The 19,835-nt window shown below is 39.9% G+C and overlaps 1 protein-coding gene across 1 annotated transcript in view; it reads right to left on the reverse strand.

Annotated features, from left to right (window-relative positions):
• Window positions 1–2,910: 2,910 nt before the first annotated feature.
• Window positions 2,911–19,835, reverse strand: part of LOC126499328 (uncharacterized) — a 45,512-nt gene continuing 28,587 nt past the window's right edge. The window contains exon 4 of the mRNA XM_050138497.1: window positions 2,911–2,987. Within this exon, the coding sequence (XP_049994454.1) occupies window positions 2,936–2,987 (52 nt within the window). The 3' untranslated portion in view covers window positions 2,911–2,935. The remainder of the gene's footprint in view (window positions 2,988–19,835) is intronic.

The following is a 19,835-nucleotide window of genomic DNA, read 5'->3' on the forward strand; positions in this document are numbered from 1 at the left end:
TACAGCCTCAGTTACCAGATGGAGATGGGAATCCCTGTAGAGAACTGGCAGCTAGCCAAGACTCATCAGTAGGCTCTAGGTTCAACAGAGAGACCCTGCCTCAAAGAATAAAGTGGAGAGGAATCACAGAAATTTTCCAGTGTTAACACAGGCTTCCACATGCACACTGTATGCACAGGAGCATGTGCTCTTGTGGACACTCACAGACACTCACACATTTGCTTACAATACACCACACACACACACACACACACACACACACACACACACACAAGCAATGTTTTTTGTTTTGTTTTGTCTTTCAAGTCAGGAGTGTGCAGTCCTGGGTTAGCATCCCTCTCTTGCTCTAGGCTCCTACTTCACCACTTGCTAAAGATGGCAGCTGTAACAGGAGAGGAGCCCAGAATTGCATTTCTTGTCCTCACTTGAGGTTTTCTCTCCACTGAGAGAGATGACAGACTCCAAGTTTGATAAGGAAAAGCAATGAAATTTCTGTCTGCCTGTATTTGCTTTTGATACATAATACTCGTGTCTTTGCAAATGAGAAGCTGTTAGTAAAATGTTAAGCACAATTCTGGGAAAATGTCAGGTGCTTCATATTTCCCCTTCTACTCCATTCCACCTCAAACACCAAAGAAATAAATGTAAAAGATTACGAATGAAATGCAACTCGTAGCATGAATTTGCATGACTCATTGTTGTTGTTGATGTTGTTGTTGTTTTGAGACAGGGTCTTCTCACTATGTAGAGCAGGTGGTTTCTGCCTCTTGAGTGCTGGAACTAAACGCAAGTGCCACCACATCTGGATTGCATGACGCTGTAGACAAACTAGGTTTCACCTTCCTTCTTGCATGAGCAAGAACTTAGGAAAAACACCTTAGATCCTCTTCTTTGTAAAAGTTTATAAGGTGCGTCTTTCACATTAAAAATGAAACCAGAAAAAAATTGAAATCAAAATATTTCTGGTGTACTCTTGGTCACCTTGAAAAAAAATCTTTGGATTTTTTTTTAGTCAGATTTATAGCAATACTAAGCAAATACTCTAAATTTATAAATCTATAGCAAGTACTAAAATGATCAACTTAAGAAGAAAATAATGTTTAATTTGTTTGTTTAGTTTTCACTGCTGCAACTCTTTGGACTTGTTGTCTTCAGGCCTCTAGTGGGGGCTACTTATTATTGAGGAACACACGGAATTGCAGATTTGTGCATGGCGTCTGCTTATTTGTGATCAGGATGGGAAAGTTAGGGAATGGAAGCCTTTGAGGTGCTTTCACTTTCTTCGGCAGGGCCACACCAGTGACTTGGAGACTGTTTATAGGCCTTGCATATTAAACCTCCATCACCTTCAGGTAGCACCATCATGGCATCAAGGTCTTACCATGGTCAGCTCTGAGGACCACTTGGAGTGATACTCTGCAAATGAGGAGACGGTAGCTCACGTCATCCCTCCTAAAAACCACATGACTTCTGTTGGAGGATAACATGAACAACAAATTAACATTTAACAAACAAATTGAACATTTTTCTTCTTAAGAAGATAGTTTTAGTATTTGCTATAGTAATCAAAAGACAATTAATAAAAACCCAAAGAAATTGTTTTCTCAAGGTGACCAGAAGTGCGCTGGAAATTTGGTTTCAAACATTTTTTTTCTTGTTCCATTCTTAATGTGAAGGAGGTAAGCGGTAACTGGTAAGTTTTTACAAAGAAGGGGAGCTATGGTGATTTGCCATAAGTTCTTGCTGACTGGTAAAGTAAGGAAAATTATTAAGAGCAAGATATCACAGGTGGACTAACAAGCAATCAGTATTAATCTGAAGAAAAGTCACAGTACAAAGTGTACAAAATCTAATTTTCCTGCAGATGGCTTTAAGAGGATTAAACAATATTTATAAATGACGAACACTTTTAACAATATGTCATTTAAGAAATTAGTCTATTGAAACTCCATGTTTTTTTTTAAAACAAAGGAAGCATACCATTCATTCTCCACATAAAAAGCTAAGCAGGGGGCTGGAGAGATGGCTCAAGACTAAGAGAACATGCTGCTGTGAAGGATGGACCATAGTGCCAGGTGGGGCGGCTAAGGACCGCCTAGCATTCCCATGCAGGAGATCTGATGCCCCTGGCATCTGTCAGCACCCACACTCATGTGCACACACCTTCCCCCAACAAATGCACATACACATATTTTAAAATGTCCTTTAAACAATCTACGCAGTTCCTGAGAACTGTGATTTGACTACCACGCTGTAATTTCTACAACACTGTAAAGAATCTAGCTATTGTTTAAAATGGCCCATAATTTAATAGACACATCCTCCTCAAGCTAAAGTTCAGTGTCAAATTAGAATCCTTGTCATTGGGATGATTTATGTATTCCAGCTCCTGTTTCACTTCACTGTATATCCTGTCCTTTGAATGCAGAGAGGCTGACCCTTGAAGGCAGTATATCCACTCATAATATTTAACCTCTTTACAGAAGTGCCCGTGCGGCAAAGTCTCAGGCTTCCCATTTAAAACACAAGATCAGAGTGGAGATTATTATGCTTTTCTACAATAATATAGCTCCAGTTTCAAGAGAAGAGGGCAGAGGCATGGACATGTGCTCACTAATTTAAGTCTGCGTCGACATGCCTGTGTTATAGCATTTCAGCATAGCACCTAACTTTCCCTGCATTCTCTGACTTTTACATTCATTTATTGCGTTTTTCAGAAGAGGCAGCCTTTTGACATGGGTTAAATTATTTTTAGAGAACTTGGAAATCATTCCAAAACTTAGTGGCAGGAAGGCATTTCCTTTGTTAGAAACAGGAAGGAGGTTTGGCCTCTGCTGGGCCTCCTTCACCTCGGTTTCTTTGGGACGCAGGAATAGAGATGTAGCGAGAATTTAAAAGAGCATTTTGATGAAGCAAGCAAATACTAGCAAGTGTCTTACGCTCTGGAAGTTGTGTTTGCAGTCCAGTTGAAATAACATTTCATGGCTCTGTAATAAGAAAAGAAAAAAAAAAGAGTATAGCTGAGCTTTTAAAATAGTTTTCAAAAAGATTCCAAAATTTGCCCCTTTTAGCTAATCATGTGGAAACTGTATTCAGCTTTCCTCTTGAAATTCCAGTGTTTCTAAGTAAAAGGATGCCAGTACAAATAACAAAAGTCTAAACTATATGCTTGAAAGGGGCAGGCATCTTCTCTTTTTCTAAATTAGTTTTAATTTTGTTTATGCGTGGGTAGATGGATGTGAATGTGCCCATGGATGCAGATGCCCCAGGAGGATAGAGACATTGGGTATCCGTTGAGTTAGAGTTACAGGTAGTTGATATCTGCCTGATGTGGGTGCTGGAAACCTAACTCAGACCTTCTAGAAGAACAGTAAACACTCAACCACCAAGTCTTCTCTCCAGCCCTAACACACCTCTTTTATTTGGGGGGAGGGATACAACCTGAAGATCAGACAAGCAAACCTGCCAAACCACTAGAGAAATCTTCAGACTGAAAAAGAGTGAGTTCCTGTCTCATCCTGCTTTATATTCCTCTCTAGTGCTGGGATTAAAGGTGTGTGTCACCACTGCCTGTCCTGTATGGCTGACTGGTGTGGCTGCTGGGATTAAAGGTGTGTGCCACCACTGCCTGCCCTGTATGGTTGACCAGAGCACACCTCTTCCTACACTCTTCCAAATACTGACCATATTCTCTCATTACCAAATCTTACGTCATTAGTTAATGAAATATTTAACCATTTCATGTTTTAATGTTATGTAAAAATGCTTTAAAAATACTCTTCATATTTAAATAAATGCATATAACTCTTCACACCCTCAAGTGTTAGTCCTCCAATGTGATGGCAACTTAGGAAGCCTCAGCAGAGAAAGAGAGCAGAGAACATTCCCGCATCCTCACAATAGCACTGTCATTTTCAGCATTCAGTACCTACACCTTCTCTTTTGGTGGATGTAAGTGTTCCCCGTGAGTGAGAGGGGATTGGGGGTTACTGCCTTTGCCTCCTTTTCACCTCCCCCACTCCTGCTGTGCCGCTCTCAAATTCAGAGCCATCTTTTCTGTATTTGCTTACTAATCAGTCCAGTTAGTATTGATCACTTAGAATTGGGGTCTTGTCTCTAGAAAGAAACAAAAACCCAATTTGACTCCCCCGCCTCACTAGCCTGACCTCTGTAGCTTCACTTCTAGGGATGAGACACTGTGAAATTTTCCTCCATCCATGTTGGAATGTAGACTGGTGTGATTTTCGTAGGTCTTTTGCACACAGTCATACTGTTGAGGATTCACAGGTGCACACCTTTGTCCTGCTCAGTGACAGGGGTTCGAGTGTGCGGGCTCTTACAATCTTCCTGCTCCTTCTTCTGCCCTCTGAGCTCTAAGTGTAGAAAATGCAATTGTAGATATTTCTAAAAATCTGGTTTATTTTAAGGTAAGCAATTCTCAAAAATATCCAAAAAATAAAATAGATTGCTTTTTAAATATGATATAATTCTGCTATCTGAGTGCTAAGGACACTGAGACAGGAATGCCATGATCATGATGCTAGTTTGAAATACACAGAGGCCCTCAGTGAGACACACACACACACACACAGAGAGAGAGAGAGAGAGAGAGAGAGAGAGAGAGAGAGAGAGAGAGAGAGAGAGAGAGAGGGACAGAGAGAGACAGAGACAGAGAGACAGACAGAGAGAGAGAGAGATGGATGGAGGGAGTAAACCCAAGAAGGTTTTACCTCTTTGGTAAATGAAGGTAAATTTTGAGTGAGGCCTCAGAACTCTGTTAATCTGGATACTCTGCTTACAGTTTAAAATGTATTTATACTTATTTTATGTGTTGTGGGTGTTTCATTTTCAAGTGTATCTGTGGGCCACTTGTAAGAAATGCCTATGGAGGCCAGAAAAGGGTGTTACATTCCCTGGAACTGGAGTTACAGACAGTTGTCAGTTGCCCTCTGAGTGCTAGGAATCAAGCCTAGGACTTCTACAAGAGCAAATGTACTCTTAACCACTGAGCCATCTCGCTGGTCCCTGTTAAGACATTTCTAGTGTTGCAATAACTGCCTGCATCAGCTATAGGGGGTAGCCACAAAGTTCCCCATCAGTCCTGAAACCCAGCAAGGGCTTCTCAAAGGGAGACTTTCTAAACACAGAACAAACTGGTGAGATAGATTTTTATAAAGATTTGCCATTCTTGTTTTTCTGATTAATAGGAGAAATTGAGTGTTTTGAAACCATTTAAGATAGGAAGATATGAAACAAAATTATTGTGCTTAAACAGAATGTCATTATACAGTAGTGGGTGTCAGAATAAAAGTATTACAAAACACAAGACCAAAACTAATATCTGGTTATTTTACAGTAATTTTACATATTCCATTTTGAAAATAAACTGGTAAGGTTTATTTAAAAATTCCAAAGAAATTATGTTATGTATCTTATAGACTTGATGCAATTGCTTTCTGAGAATCAGCAAATAGATAAATAAATTGTTGGGCTTTCTAGTTGTGCTATACATGCTATGGCCTATGCATTGCTATCTAATGGGCTTTGTTCTGATATTTAATACATCATCTGTAGTTAACAGAATTTTAAACCATAAATTTGTCAAAGCCTTGAAGACACAGGCATGTGCATGCACACACACACTTGCACACACAGAGAGAGGTTTGTGTGTACCCAGGACACATGCACACAATGCACACACACATATGTGATTGTATTCATGTTGGTGCTGTTGAGTGTTAGAGAAGAATTATTTTCAGTATAGTAAATTTGAGATATCTTTTGTTGAAATGTCGTAAACTATAGCAAATACATTTGTAGAATGCTGTATCCACAACATCTTTCTTACAGAAACTTTCAGTTCTATATGATTTTATGCACGTATATTCAAATCTAAAAAGAAAAAATCAAAAATGAAATCAAATTTCAAATTTTCATGGTCTGGGTCCAATGCAGTAAGTACCTTATGTTTTTCATATAATGGATGAGAGTCAAGCAAAAGCAAGGTGTAACAACAAGCGGCGCTATTTGCTGCATGAATTTGATACTGGGAACATGACTGAGGAGACAAGGGATCAAAGAAATAGCATACACAGATACACACACAGAAAAGTCAGAGGCAGGCGGGACATGCGCACTCCAACGACGTGGCAGCTTCAGCACTTTATTATTCACAATACAGGGGACGATTTAGTGGGAGCTCTCTTAGGGAACAGTCTCAGACTGTAAACACACTGGACGATCTTTAGTAAGCTCTCCTTCTTGTACACACTGTCGATATTTGTATTCAGACCAGAGGAAGGCTTTGCCATCCCTTGGAGCTTCATCCCATGGAGAAGGTTTTTGCCATACAACTTTAGGTCCTGACATGCCAGCACCATGTCAACGATACACACTTACTCTGGGCTTGATCTGTTCCTTACTCATTCATTCAGGGCTTCCTCTGCCCAGAAAGAGCAGAGACTTCTGGCAGCTACAATCATGAAAGGGCAGAGCTGGAGAGACTGATCCCCACAGATTTTTCCTTTCCTTTTCCAGGCAGCGAAATTCAAGCTCAGAGATAAACCCTTCAAGGAGAAGGTTATAGTACTAACACCTTCTGTCTTATCTCTCAGGTCCTCTCACAGTTTGCCTTTTGATGGCCTGTTTGCATAAAGTCAGTGAACTACATGTTACAGAATGTGTTCTGAATTACAAATGTGTGCAGTCACTAACATAAATATACACACTGTGTTTGAGCGCAACAGACAGAGACTAAACTTAGTGACAAGTTTGTGGTCACATGATTATAGTTGAATTGTAATTATTTAAAGGTTCTTTGGTGCATATTACTCAAGCTTTGTATTGAAAATCTCCTTTGGAGATTATGGGTAGACCAACATCTTCCCTTCCACGCATGTTATTGTGTCCTATCCCACCATGGTGGAAGCTCAGGCAGGAGTGACATTGAGAACTCAAAGCCCCCATAGGCTGCATGGGGCTTTCCAGGACATCCTGGGTTCTAGTGTGAAACCCTATCTTAGAAGAAAGAGTCTTTCACCAACTTATTTTAATAATACCTAAATTTCTCTCAGCTATCAATTTCTGTAATGAATGAGAAAGGTAAGTCACAGATTTAGACTACAGAAACATGAGTTTTTCTTTGAAGTTATTACGTAAGTGTCAAAGGACTCTTTGAGAAACATTATTGGCTAATACCCCATAAGGGTATGATTCTAGCCATAAGGAAAACTACATCAAGTTTATCATTTTTCCATTAGTGTAAAGGAATTTGTAATGGAAACCACAGAAAGTGTTTATGAACCTATTCTGTAGAAATATGACTAGCCATGCACGTTGCCCAGTGTTTCTTTATTCAACAGAGATCTAGGAAAGAAAATTCAGAAAGAATCAATAGAAATCAATGCTCCCGCTGCATGTACACTTTGAAAGATGCACTTTCAAGCTTGTATGAAGAGATGGTTTATCTGCACTCCGTGATGCTCCAGCTTGTATGAAGAGGTGGTTTATCTGTGCTCAGTGATGCTCCAGCTGAAGTGCAAATAGCCAGGATACTTAGTGTGGTAGCAGTGGGGATTAATACCACTGAGATAAGTTGTAACTTTATTGTGTGCATTTAATATAAAAATTTTAAACTTTGTACAAATAATGAAAAAAATAAATAACTCTTTGAGTATGCATCATAACCATGCTGAGATATTTTATCAATATATTTTATGATACTTAGACCATGTTGGACTGTAGAGTTACTGGGCATTGAATTTTTAAAGAAACTTTGTTAGTGAGACTATGAAATAAGAAACATCTAAGGAAATGCAAACTTAAAGAAAGGTTATCTAAAAATCAATGAAGTAATAGGACCTTCCCTATTTTCAGTATGTTACTCCATCATTTCGGGACTAGTCCTCTCAAATTTATTTAATAAGTTATTGATCAAAAGGTAAATATGTGAACTAATTTCAGTCTATGCATCTGTAATTATAAAAAAATAGAGAATATACATCTATACACATTATATTTTCAAAAAATATTATAAAAATGATTCTCATTTGCCACAAATATGCCCATGATATTTTTACTGTAACAATGTGTATGAAAATTAGTTTCAACCATAATCCAAATATTAATTTACACATTGAATTGCTTGGTATTTGGAATAATTGTATATATCATAAAAATATGTGATCTAAAAAGATTGAATAACATCCATTTTAGAGTTTTGACTGCTGATATTTGGATGCATTTGTTGTGAACACTTAGTATTTTGGATTCATTTCCCTTCCCAACCTCATCTCCTTAATCTATGTTGGCATGAACTTTTGCACATGCTTCTATCCAATGTTTTATATATTTTTATGTTTTCTTTCCCTTTCTTTTCCTTATTAACCATAAGAAAATTTCTCATTTTTGTAGTTCACAGAGAAAGTGTAAAATTCTAAGCACTAAACTTAGATACTAAGTATTACATTGTCTTAATATTACCACTTTAATCATCATTTCACCTAGCAAACTACATTGAGTCAGCTGGTTTAGGCATAAAGATTTTTTTCCTTATCTTCCTTCTAGTGTTGATTATAATATTTATCTTTGTGATTTGATGATAATAACTGCATAATAGACTGTAGAATTTATCAGCGTCTTAGTATATACCATGTACCAGTAAAATGAGGCTTTTACTCATATCTTTAAAACATTTTTAGTTAATCTTCTCGATAACTGTTTGAAAGATATGAGTAAAAACCTCATTTTTCTCAATACCAGATAATTAAGTTGGGACTCAAGGAACTTAATAGCTAGCTGAGGTCACATTGTCATTGAGTAGGACAGAGCTCAGGGTCCTGACCCAAAGGCCAATCCCCTGTTCATGGCGTGCATGCAATTCTAAAGCAGCATTGCATAGGATGAAAATCTCCAGCTGCATACTTGGAAAAGGCCACCGTTTTAAAAAAGATTTGCTGATTTTTAAATTTTGTGTGTATGTGTTTGTGTGTGTGTGCGTGTGTGTGCACAATATATGTGAACATGTCTGAGGAGGCCAGAAGGCGGCGTTGGATCCCCTGGAATTGCAGTCACAGGTAGTTGTGAGTCATTGGGTGTGCATGCTGGTGACCAAGCCTACATCCTCCACAGAAGCAGAAAGCGCTCTAAACTACTGGGTCATCTCTCCAGCTTTTAGAATTATAAACTTTTGATATATCTATGTTAAAATGGAACCATACCACAGAACTAACTGTATCTATATATTTAATACTGCATCTCAAACACATGAATAGTCACGTTTTTATTCAACTTTATTTTTAGTGCATAAAAATATGTGCCTGTGAGCTTCTTGCTTGGGGGTATTTTTGGTATATCTATGACTACTGATTAAATGACGCTAAGCTTAGATAAAGTGGCGACTCCATCTTTGTATCTGTGATCTGTTCTCTGCCAGTCACCAACCAAATCATCAGCACTCACAACGAAAGGGATACAATAGAACATTCTGCTCATGGTGTTCTCTGTTTGGATTCCTAGTGTCTCTATGATATTTGCAGACAGATTTTGTGCCTCCTGATTGTCCAGTTAGCTTCTAACCCACGATATAGAATTACAGTGTGACAGGGCAGGTACTTCACTTTCCTTCTACGTTTGGGGAAGTATGATGTACTGTTTCTCAAGTTTTACCAATGTAAAGCAGAGTGACTACACTGGAAATCTCAGATGGTGGCTCTTAGGGGGCAGAAAGCCCCTTCTCTCCTGTTCCTTCCCACCTTTCTGCCCTGGGCTGGCACCGTTCCCCCTCTGCCCTCCAACCACACGGGGCTGAAATAGGGAACTTGCCACATTGCCATGCTGTTTTTCTTGCTTTGGATATCCTGGATTCTTACATGGTGAAGCCATTTGTCCTTAAAGACTCATTTAACATAGAGAAACTTTTCTAGGGGCTTCACCAGCACTCAAGTTTTTGTGCAATGGATGATTTATGAAGTTGGCTGCTGCATTCAAAATGAGTTAGAGACTGATCCACCCATCAGAAAGCTCCTTCTCTCTCAGAAAAGCCAGAGTTCCTTGTTTAAAATTCAAACACCTACTCCCCTTGTGGCTATAATTGGCTTGGACAAGCCATTGCCAAATGAACATGTGTGGACAGTAGATGCCAAATAATGTAATCTCATTGCAATATGAATGTTGCTTTTTTTGTTCATGGGTGAGTATATTGCTATTCCAACATATATACTTAGCTCAAAAAATGCAGTATAAGAAAAATGCCAGATCCCATCTGCCAGGCAAAATAGCTATAAACCAGAAACATCAGTTTTCTAATGAATCCGTTGAGAATAACTCAAGTTATTTTTTAATGCAAGGGCAAATAAACTCTTGAACAAGGTTGCAGAACCACGTAGCATTCTTCTGATTTACAACTAAACCAAACCCAAATCCTGGATTTAGCTACATTAGTGTTCCCAGAGGATGGCATGATTAGATGACCATGTAGGCTTATGCCAGCCACCTTCTAAAAGCTGGCTTGTGCCTGAGCAACCTAGAACTTCACTCTCTAGGCAAGTGAAGATTTCTGTCTGCCTTTGTGAGACTCATGGCACAACTTGGCCAGGTTTTTTTTTTTTTACTTCCCTTGGCATATGTGTACAATAACAAGAGCGTTTCTCTTCTCTCTTTCAGTCTTGAGACGTGTAGAAGAAAGGCTAACACCTGTTACTTCATCTTACTCCAATTTCTTCTAGTTTAATTTTAGTATTTCCATCTTGTTGAAATGTTTTTCCTTCTGTCATTGGAACCATAGCTCAGCTATAAGATTTAAGCGTTTACAAATAAAGGACACTACATTGGGATAAATAAATGTTAAATTATATGTGAAGACCAAGAAATGACTCCAAGTATTTGGGAACTGTTATTGTTGAGGTCCATTCTTCTTCATTAAGGTCTCTGCTAGTGTTCATGGCTCTGTTACGAGTTCCACACTCGTCCTGTAGATGTTAGCAGGACAAGCTAGTATTTTTAAATGTTTGTCTCAGATGGGATGAGAGGATATTAAAAATCCCTTGTCTCATCTTCATTCTCTGATTGGATTTAAGGCCCGCTCCATGAGATGGAACCCATGCCTGATATTGCTCAGTGTCAAGAACCTGAGACTGGATAGGTCAGGAGACCAGGGGAAAATAAAGTACCACTGTTCTGCTAGAGGAACATAGCAGTAAAATTAATTCCAATCACGTTCTGGTATACACATATATCTGTGCCTCATTCAGCCACCATCAGAGAAGCTTCTTCTTGTAGTGTATGAAGCCTAATAGAGATAGCCATACCTGGAAAATGTGCACAGTGAGACACTATGGAGCACTCTGCCCTAAATGGGATATCGCTATCAAATTCTTTTCCTCATTTCCTTAAGGCTCAGGGATCTCTGTGGAAAGGTTAATATAAGAACCAAAAGGGATGAATGACTTCAAGGACTCAGTGTCCTCCAGATACAACAGAGCTAATGTACATATGAACTCACAGAGACTGTGGCAACATGTCTAAGGCCTGCGCATATTCAAATCAGATCCCCATCAAGCCAGCAGTGAGAGGGGAAATTGGACACAGCCTCTTACCCTAGTCAAGAAGCTAGCTAAAATGGACACACTATACACACTTGTATAGTGAGAAAGAGGCCACTTGTTCATTCCAGCTGCTTGGATAGCTTAGACTCGGAATAATCACATAGAAACCATTTTAATTAAATCACTGCTTGACCCATTAGGTGTAGCTTCTTATTGGCTAACTCTTACATATTAATTCAACCCATCTTCGTTAATTTGTGTATCACCATGTGGCAGTGACTTACTGGCAAAGTTTCTGCATATATGACTCTGGCAGCGACTCCATGGCATCTCTCTCACTCCACCCTTCTTTCTTCTAGTCTTCAGCCTTGCTTTCCCTGCCTACCTCAGTTCTGCATTGCTATAGGTCCCAAGCAGTTTCTTTATTCATTACTGCTAGTCACAGAATACAGAGGGGACTCCCACGTCACGCACTCAAAAAGAAAACAATAATTTATTCTAATGGAGTCTCACTCAGTTTATTAAGAACACTGCAGAGTAACTCCTATGCCCAGAAGTAGATAACCAACACAAATTCAATTAAATGATATTTTTGGAGGCTCTCTGTCGCATATTGTTTTATTTGGGCATTTTTTTGTCTTTGTCTTATTGGTCTTAGATTAATGGTTTTAGATTTTGTGGTTTTGTGATGATTAGTTTGTGCATGTGTGAGAATGTGTTTGTGTGTTTCTTGTGAGTTTTTGTTTGCTTGCTTGCCTGTTTGTTTTTTTAATTGAGAAAGAAAGAAAAAGCATGTAGTTGGATGGATAGGAAAGTTGGGAGGATTTGAGACTAACAGAGGGAAGGGAAAATCATAGACAGACTCTATTGTATAGAAAACTTTTTTAATAAAAAAATACTAAAAAGAAGAGCAGGTGTTTCAGTCATGAAATCAGAGACCTCAGTCTGTATCCTCACTCTACCTCAGCATCACTGTGAGCGATAAGCAAGAGAACTCTTTATGTGATCTGGTCAATCTGTCTGGTCAGAAGAAGAAGGCCTGCACTCATCAAAAGCAAATGAAAACAGAATACAGTACCTGGGGAATAGCGATGCTTAAGAGAAACAGGGATATGGACTGTCCTGGCTAGGTTTAATTGGCTCTTTGACCCAAGCTAAAATCTCCTGAGAAAAGTCTCAAAAGGGACTGTGCATATCAGCACATCTGTGGAGGAAGTGTCTGGATTCCCTTAATTGATGTGAGGATACCCAGCCTGAAAGTGAGCAACACACACTGCAAAGCTAACTGTGTAATAAGCATGCACACATTTATTTCTCTCTGCTTAATTGTGGATATGTTATTAGTTGTTACAAGTTCCTGCCACCTTGACTCTCCTCCAACAGTAGACAGTAACCTGGTATTCAGCTCAAACAAACCCTCACTCTGCTAACTTGCTCTTTGTTGGGGCCATCTTACTACAGCAGTGGAAATGAAATTAGGGGCAGGAATTATAAGATGTAAGCCTTGCTCATTAGTAGAAACCCATCAGTAGCAGGAGTACTGCATTCAGAGCCCTTGTGTGGATGGCTAGGCTCAGAATACAGATCCCTAAACAGGACACCTTAGGGAAAACTGCAGACGTTGGTAGGTGATATTTAGCATTCACTTTTGTCCTATTCGAAGATTCTCATGTCACATGTGTCCTTCATGAATTCAAAAAGAGAAAATGTCCCTAGGTCCAAGGAGACCCAGAGATAATAGTCTGACTTCCTTCCAGTTTGTCACCATTATGTGCTTTCCTTTGGGTCTCAAATCACACCTTACTCTGCATGACTGTCCCTAAAAACACTTGCCTTGATCCCTTGGTTTCATTTCTGAAGTCTTCATGTCTCATACAGCTCTGATTAAACAAATTTGTCTGCCTTCCTCTTGTTCATCTACCAATTTAGGAGTTGCTACCAGGGTCCACCAATGCTCCTGCCAGGGGGTGAGGAATAGATCTTCTCTCCATGTGTGGCTGAGTGCAGAAAGTCAGACTACCATAGGCTGGACATTGCTTCAGCACCTTTGGTCACCCTGGAGGAGGCTATTATTAGAGCTGCTCTGTCGTGTGCAGCTCACCCTCATGACTGTCTCAAGCAGGACACTGTTCAAATCAAGTAAACAAAACACAGAAAGAGACGATATTCCCTGAGCTTTAGAGAGCTGCGATTTCTAAATATATAAATTGCCTAAAATGATAAATAATTACTTTTTGTTTTAAGAGATGTCTTAGGGGTTCTGTTTCTATGGAGAGACACCATGACAATGGCAATTCTTATAAAGGAAAGCATTTAATTGGGGCTGGCCTACATTTCAGAGGTTTATTCCATTATTGTAACGGTGGCATGCAGGCAGACACGGCATTAGAGAGGTAGTTGAGAGTTCCACATCTGGGTCAGCAGGCAGCAGGAGGAGAGAGATATCCTGGACCTGACTTGAGCATTTGAAACATCATAGTTCAACACCAGTGACAAACTTTCTCCAACAAGGCCACACCTACTTCAGTAAGGCCACACCCTCTTAGTTGTGCCACTCCCAATGAGCATATGGGAGCCATTTTATTCAAGCCACCTCAGTGTCCTATTAGCATATATCAATATGTGAAACAATGAAGCTCATTCAAACATTTTTATTTATATACACATTGTATTTAATACAGTTATTTTTGTTAGAGAATAATCGGCCATTGGTATTTGGAACAAAAGTTTGTACTAACTTTGACTGTTTTCACAATAAAAAGCTTCCCTAAAGAACAGAGAGCAATGTTAGTCATACAGGTCAGCCATACAAGCCAAGCAGAGGTAGCACACATCTTTAATCTCAGCAATCACATTAGTTAGCCATAGAGACAGGGCAGTGGTGGCACACACACCTTTAATCCCAGCACTAGAGAGGACTAGAAGGCAGGATGAGACAAGAACTCGCTCTCTTTCAGTCCTAAGTTTGCATAGAGCTAAGAGCTCTCTTAGTGGCTTGGCTACTTTGCTTTTCTGATATTCGGGTTGAATCCCAATATCTGTCTCTGGATTTTTATTAATTTTGCAAAATCTGACACCCAACATTTGGGGTACAAATTTCCACACAAAAAGTCATTTGCCTGTGCCTTTTTTCCCACCAGCACAGGCCAGAGCAGACCTGTGAGTGAGTTTAGCATTTTCCTGTCTCCTGTCGTAGCCATTTTGAAACAGTCTCCAGCTGCCACCCAAACTCCAGAAGCACCTGGGCTCCAAATGCCACGAGACTCATCTGCCCAGACTGCCTGGTTCTGCCTTCAGGCAGCCCGCTGCCACAAGTGCTTTCCAGCAACAAGTCCCTGTGATTTATTTTTTCAATTTCCCCACAACAATCCCCTGTGCATTTTTTTTTGAGTTTGTTGACTCTCTCGCCTTTTTTTTTTTCCAGGTGGGCTCTGTTTCCTAGTAGCATGCTTCAGCTTCTTTAAGAAAGGTCTTCCTGATTCAGAGGTAGCAGACAAAAAACTCCACATAGTTTCAAAATGGCTGCTTCCTGTGCTGTGCTGCCAGTGCAAACTCTGACTCTTTCAGGAGACCCAGCGTTTAAATGGAGTCTGTGAGCACAGTGATATAACTGGATTAATAGCAACATAGACCCACGGTGTGCCTAAAAATGGGGCAATGTACTTGGCTCTCAGAGGTGGCAAATATGCCTCAGCTGTGTTGGACTGGATGGAAAAAGCAGGCAGGGTCGTGTTGGCCCTAGCCATGCCTGCTTAGCATTTAGCATTAAAAATGGGGAGGGGGGTGCTTCTAGGCAGAAAATAATTACAGATGAACAATAAAGACAGATTCAGATTTTAAAAAAGACATCTAAATGGGTCACAGTGTTAGATAAATGTATGTAGGCTTGGGAGAGAGAAGAAAAAGAATATAGACAGACATAAAAAGAAGTAAATGTTTTTTTTAAAGTAAAGTCTTTAAAGAGACAGAGTACAGACAGTCATAGATTAAAAGGAGTAAAGAAAAATATGCCACGTAAAGATGGAATATACACAGAGAGTCTGGATTATGTATATTACTGTGTTTTCTTTGAATTTTTTGACTGTGAAGGAGCTCTAAGTACAGAGACACATTTCATTGTGCAAGCTGCTAAGCTAAACCAACATATATATCTTAAAAGTATCTTGTCTTCAAATTTGGGTATAAGAATATGTTTCTTCGAATAATAGGTTCTTCTTTTGTTTCCACAGAGGATGAGAACCCATGAATTTATTCTAGATTAATGTGGTTTTATGGACCAAGACCTCCACCACAAAAGATCATCATGAACACCCCCCAAAAATACTTCACTCAACAAAGAGTTGGAAGCAGTTTGGAGAGAACTATGCCCCAATTCCCTAAATGATTGTTTATAAATGTTTGTATACATGCACGAAATTTCCAAAGAATAGACTGTAAAAGTTGGGGAGGTGAGCTAATGCCATTGACATCTCTAGATCCTGCCTGCTGACCCATTTTGAAAAAGTTTCAGATGAATTCTTGCATAGCTGTGCAGTCTGTAGCACTGACTTAAACACAGCTACATCACGGCTGTGTGAGGCACGCTGGGTGCTTCCCCTGACTAAGAAAGGCATGCTTCTTCCAGTGAACCCCCAACAATTCTACTATGTTTTCCTCATTCCGGCCTTTCTTTTCTCTTCACGTGTCTTATAATGTTGTTGTGTTGTGTTTTGTTTTTAAGATGGATGATTGAAATAATTTGGTGCTCTGGTGTTTTGGTATGAACAATTTCCCATCTTATTAATGTTCTTTGAGAAGTTATTTCCAGCACCCCTCCTTAATCCAGGAATCTAAATCCTATCCTGATAAGATCTTCCAGGCTCTTTTACCTTAAGTATCTGCAGAGACTCTTTCTGAAGCACTCAGTCAACATTAAGAAGATGGCCACAAAGACCGAAGCACTTGATACAGAGTCCCTGATAACACACACTTCACGCACAATAAAAAGCCAATATTTTTTGTTTGGAAAGTTAGCTTAAATGAGAACACTTCTCTCTTATTGACTAAGTCTTCCTTATTGAAAACACACTTCTCAGGCAGATAAAGAAATTTACACTCTCTATTCATTAGGTGTTTAATCTTTGTATTCTCTTGGTGACAAAAAAAAAAAAAAAAGAACCATTAGCACAAGGAGACTCTTTCCTGATGACAGAGATAGATGCCAGTGAAAGGAAGGCAGTGAAGGTGAGGTAGCATAAGGCTTTGTTACCATAGTAACACTAAGTCTGAGCTTATAAATGTGTTGTCTCCACTATGAAAGATGCATTAACATTCCTTTAAGTCTGCTCTTGGAAACCTTGTCATCCTGGCTAGCCTGTTTACTTCCTTATCTCTTAAGAGAAGCTAGACTTAATTAACACTTAAACATTAACCTGGAAGACATCATGGGAGTTGGGTGTGGGGAATAATATGAGTGTGTGACTCTGGAAACAGCATAGTAGAATTGTGATCATTATGAAATGTTCAAATTCCGAGAGAAGCCACAATGTTATAGTTATAAGACTCCGTTCCTGGTGGTTCAGAAAATCCGGGAAATGATCCCCCATGACTTGATACATGCACCTGAGATAACTGGAGAGAGAAATGCGGAGCTTTGGAAATCAAAGCTTAAAATCGAAATGGCCACCTAGCCTGCCACAATTGTTCATGTAGTCCCAGCAGATGTTTGCCTCTGCATGGTTACAGGACCTCCAAAGCAAACCACTGGAATGGTGGGTGCATCTGTAGTGACGAGGTAGGCTGCTGTCCTATGACTAGACAGTCACCATGATTAGGGAAACTACTGCCTCAGCTATTTCTTCGCTTTGAAACAAATGTTCTGACAAGCGTGGAATGTTATAATTTGCTTTGAATGGCTGTTTATTACAAACTGCTGTTTCCTTTATAGAAGCAGTGTTTGGAGTCACCTTTCTATGACTCTCTCTCTCTCTCTCTCTCTCTCTCTCTCTCTCTCTCTCTCTCTCTCTCNCTCTCTCTCTCTCTCTCTCTCTCTCTCTCTCTCTCTCTCTCTCTCTCTCTCTCTCTCTCTCTCTCTCTCTTTCTCTCCTTCCTACCTCCCTCTCCCTTCCTTCAAAGGACATCCTATGAGTTCTCTATTAAAATTCATTTTAAAGGTTGAGAATTTTCAAATGATTTTCTCAGTTCCTTCTGAACTCTAAAATCAGCCTCACTGGGGCTCTTTCCTAAAACTCCTCTTGTTTGCAAAGCAGGAGGAATTCTGACTGACACCAGAGCAGGGTTCTATTGGTTAGGACATCAACTTCTCCAAGCTGACTGTCAAGTTTGCCTGACAAACTTTTATCCTTCAGATTTTAGTTTATATATAATTTTCTTTAAGAAAACTCTCCTTGCTCTGCAAAAAAATCCACCAGTCTCCTCCTCAGTTTTTTTTTTTTAATCACTCAGTACACTTTTAATTCTCATTCAACGCCCACCTTCCCCATATTCAAAGGGTCCCAAACAAATGGCTTCCTATGATTGCCAGTTTCCTCAGGACCATACCAACTACCTCACACACACACATCACTGGCTCTGTTTCCTGTGAATAGAACGATGCACTAAACAGTTGTCTGGTTGACCTGGCCTTCCCTGTAAACCACTTCAGTATCTATATCTGAGACAAGATAGGAGAAATGTGGTTTACAGAAATTTTGGACATATGCCTGGATGAACCCACAGTTAGTGGCACAGTCTGACATCTTGGGGGACGTGCAGGGATTCCTCCCTCTCCCTCCCTGCTCTATTCCACTTGAGGAATAGTGTAAATAGTGCAACGGTAATGGGTCCTGTCCAAGGTCAGGGAGTCCTCCATATGGCAATGGATGAGTCTCTTGTTCCCTTATGTTTTCTTTACACCTGGGGAGAGAACTCTTATCCGTAGAGAGTATTTTGAAATTTGTCAGTTTTACTAGGTTTTGGTTTTTTTTTTTTTTTTTACAATATGGGGAAAATATTAAAACTAAAAGTGAGTGAGGACGATTCGAGATAAATAAATCCTGGAAACAGGATTTCTTGTCCCTCTTCATCCTCAGCATTGATTCCGAACACACTGCGTTAGCAATATCAGAAGGGAACGTGCATTATACAAACGCTTGGTTATCCTGGTTCCTCACAAATCTGTGTGAGAATTCTGACAAAGATTTATTTTCTCATTTGGAAATTATTTATAATAAAGGCATAATATCAAATAAACACTTGTAAGACAAATAATAAATTGCTTTTCTTGAAGTGGATAACATTAAATTAACTCCAGATTGCTTATAAAACCGGCACGCTGGAAAGAAAACCAAACTTGCAGTCTGAGGCCAGAGCTCTAGCACACTTTTTTGCTTTAAATCATCTTTGTGCCTGCTTGAGCTTCAGTTTCCACACAGCAGCTCTGAGAGGCACAGGGCTTACACGATCCTTACAGTCACGTGCTCCCAGAATCCTGACATGTTCAGAAGTTCCAGATGGCGGCTGCCAAAGCTGCCCTCTCCTTGGAAAGAAGGAGCAGCTGTCTTAAGCACAGGAGCAGATGAGGTTCAGTGCGAGAGGAGACCAAAGGCTTTGGATTTGGGGGAAAGAATACATATCCCATACTCAGTATTGCCCTCACAAAGGACCGCAAGCTGGGTGGTTTTTAATGAAGTTAAAATTTATTTCATCACAGATCTGTACCATGTGACCATGCTTCCTCTAAAGACTATGAGGGAGGGGGGCATTGCCAGGTTGTTTTTTTTTTTTTTATTTTTATTTAAAGCTTTTCGCATAATGCATTTTGATCTTGTTCTTTTACCTCCTCCAACTTCTCCCAGATTTTCTCCCACTTCCCTACCCATCCAACTTCACATTGTTTTCCTCTGCTGCTGCGCACCGTACCCCTGTGTCTGAGCGTCGGGCTAGGGGGCTGGAGATTAAAATACAGAAACACACACAGACAGAGAGACAGCGACACGGGTCATCCTTGAATTCTCCATGAATGCCCCCTTTATTGTGTTCAGGGGCAGATTTTATAGAGATAGCCACGCCCCAGCCAAACCCACCAGAAACCACTCTCCTGCCATCAGGAACTCCTGAAGGTCTGGTGCTCAGAGCAGCTGCAGGCACTCAGATCAGGGGATTACAAGAAATTCAGGATCTGGGGTCTCACTGCTCCCAATACTCTGCCAATCCCAAAACATGAAAAACAATAAAAATCAAAACAAGCATGTTCAATTCTTGGTATGAGGTACAATGAAGCCATTCTCCTCTGTCTTATGATCTGCTGCTGGC

Source organism: Alexandromys fortis, unplaced genomic scaffold (assembly GCF_014885135.2).
Source record: "Alexandromys fortis isolate MF-2015 unplaced genomic scaffold, M_Fortis_MF-2015_v1.1 scaffold_15, whole genome shotgun sequence".
NCBI lineage: Eukaryota > Metazoa > Chordata > Mammalia > Rodentia > Cricetidae > Alexandromys > Alexandromys fortis.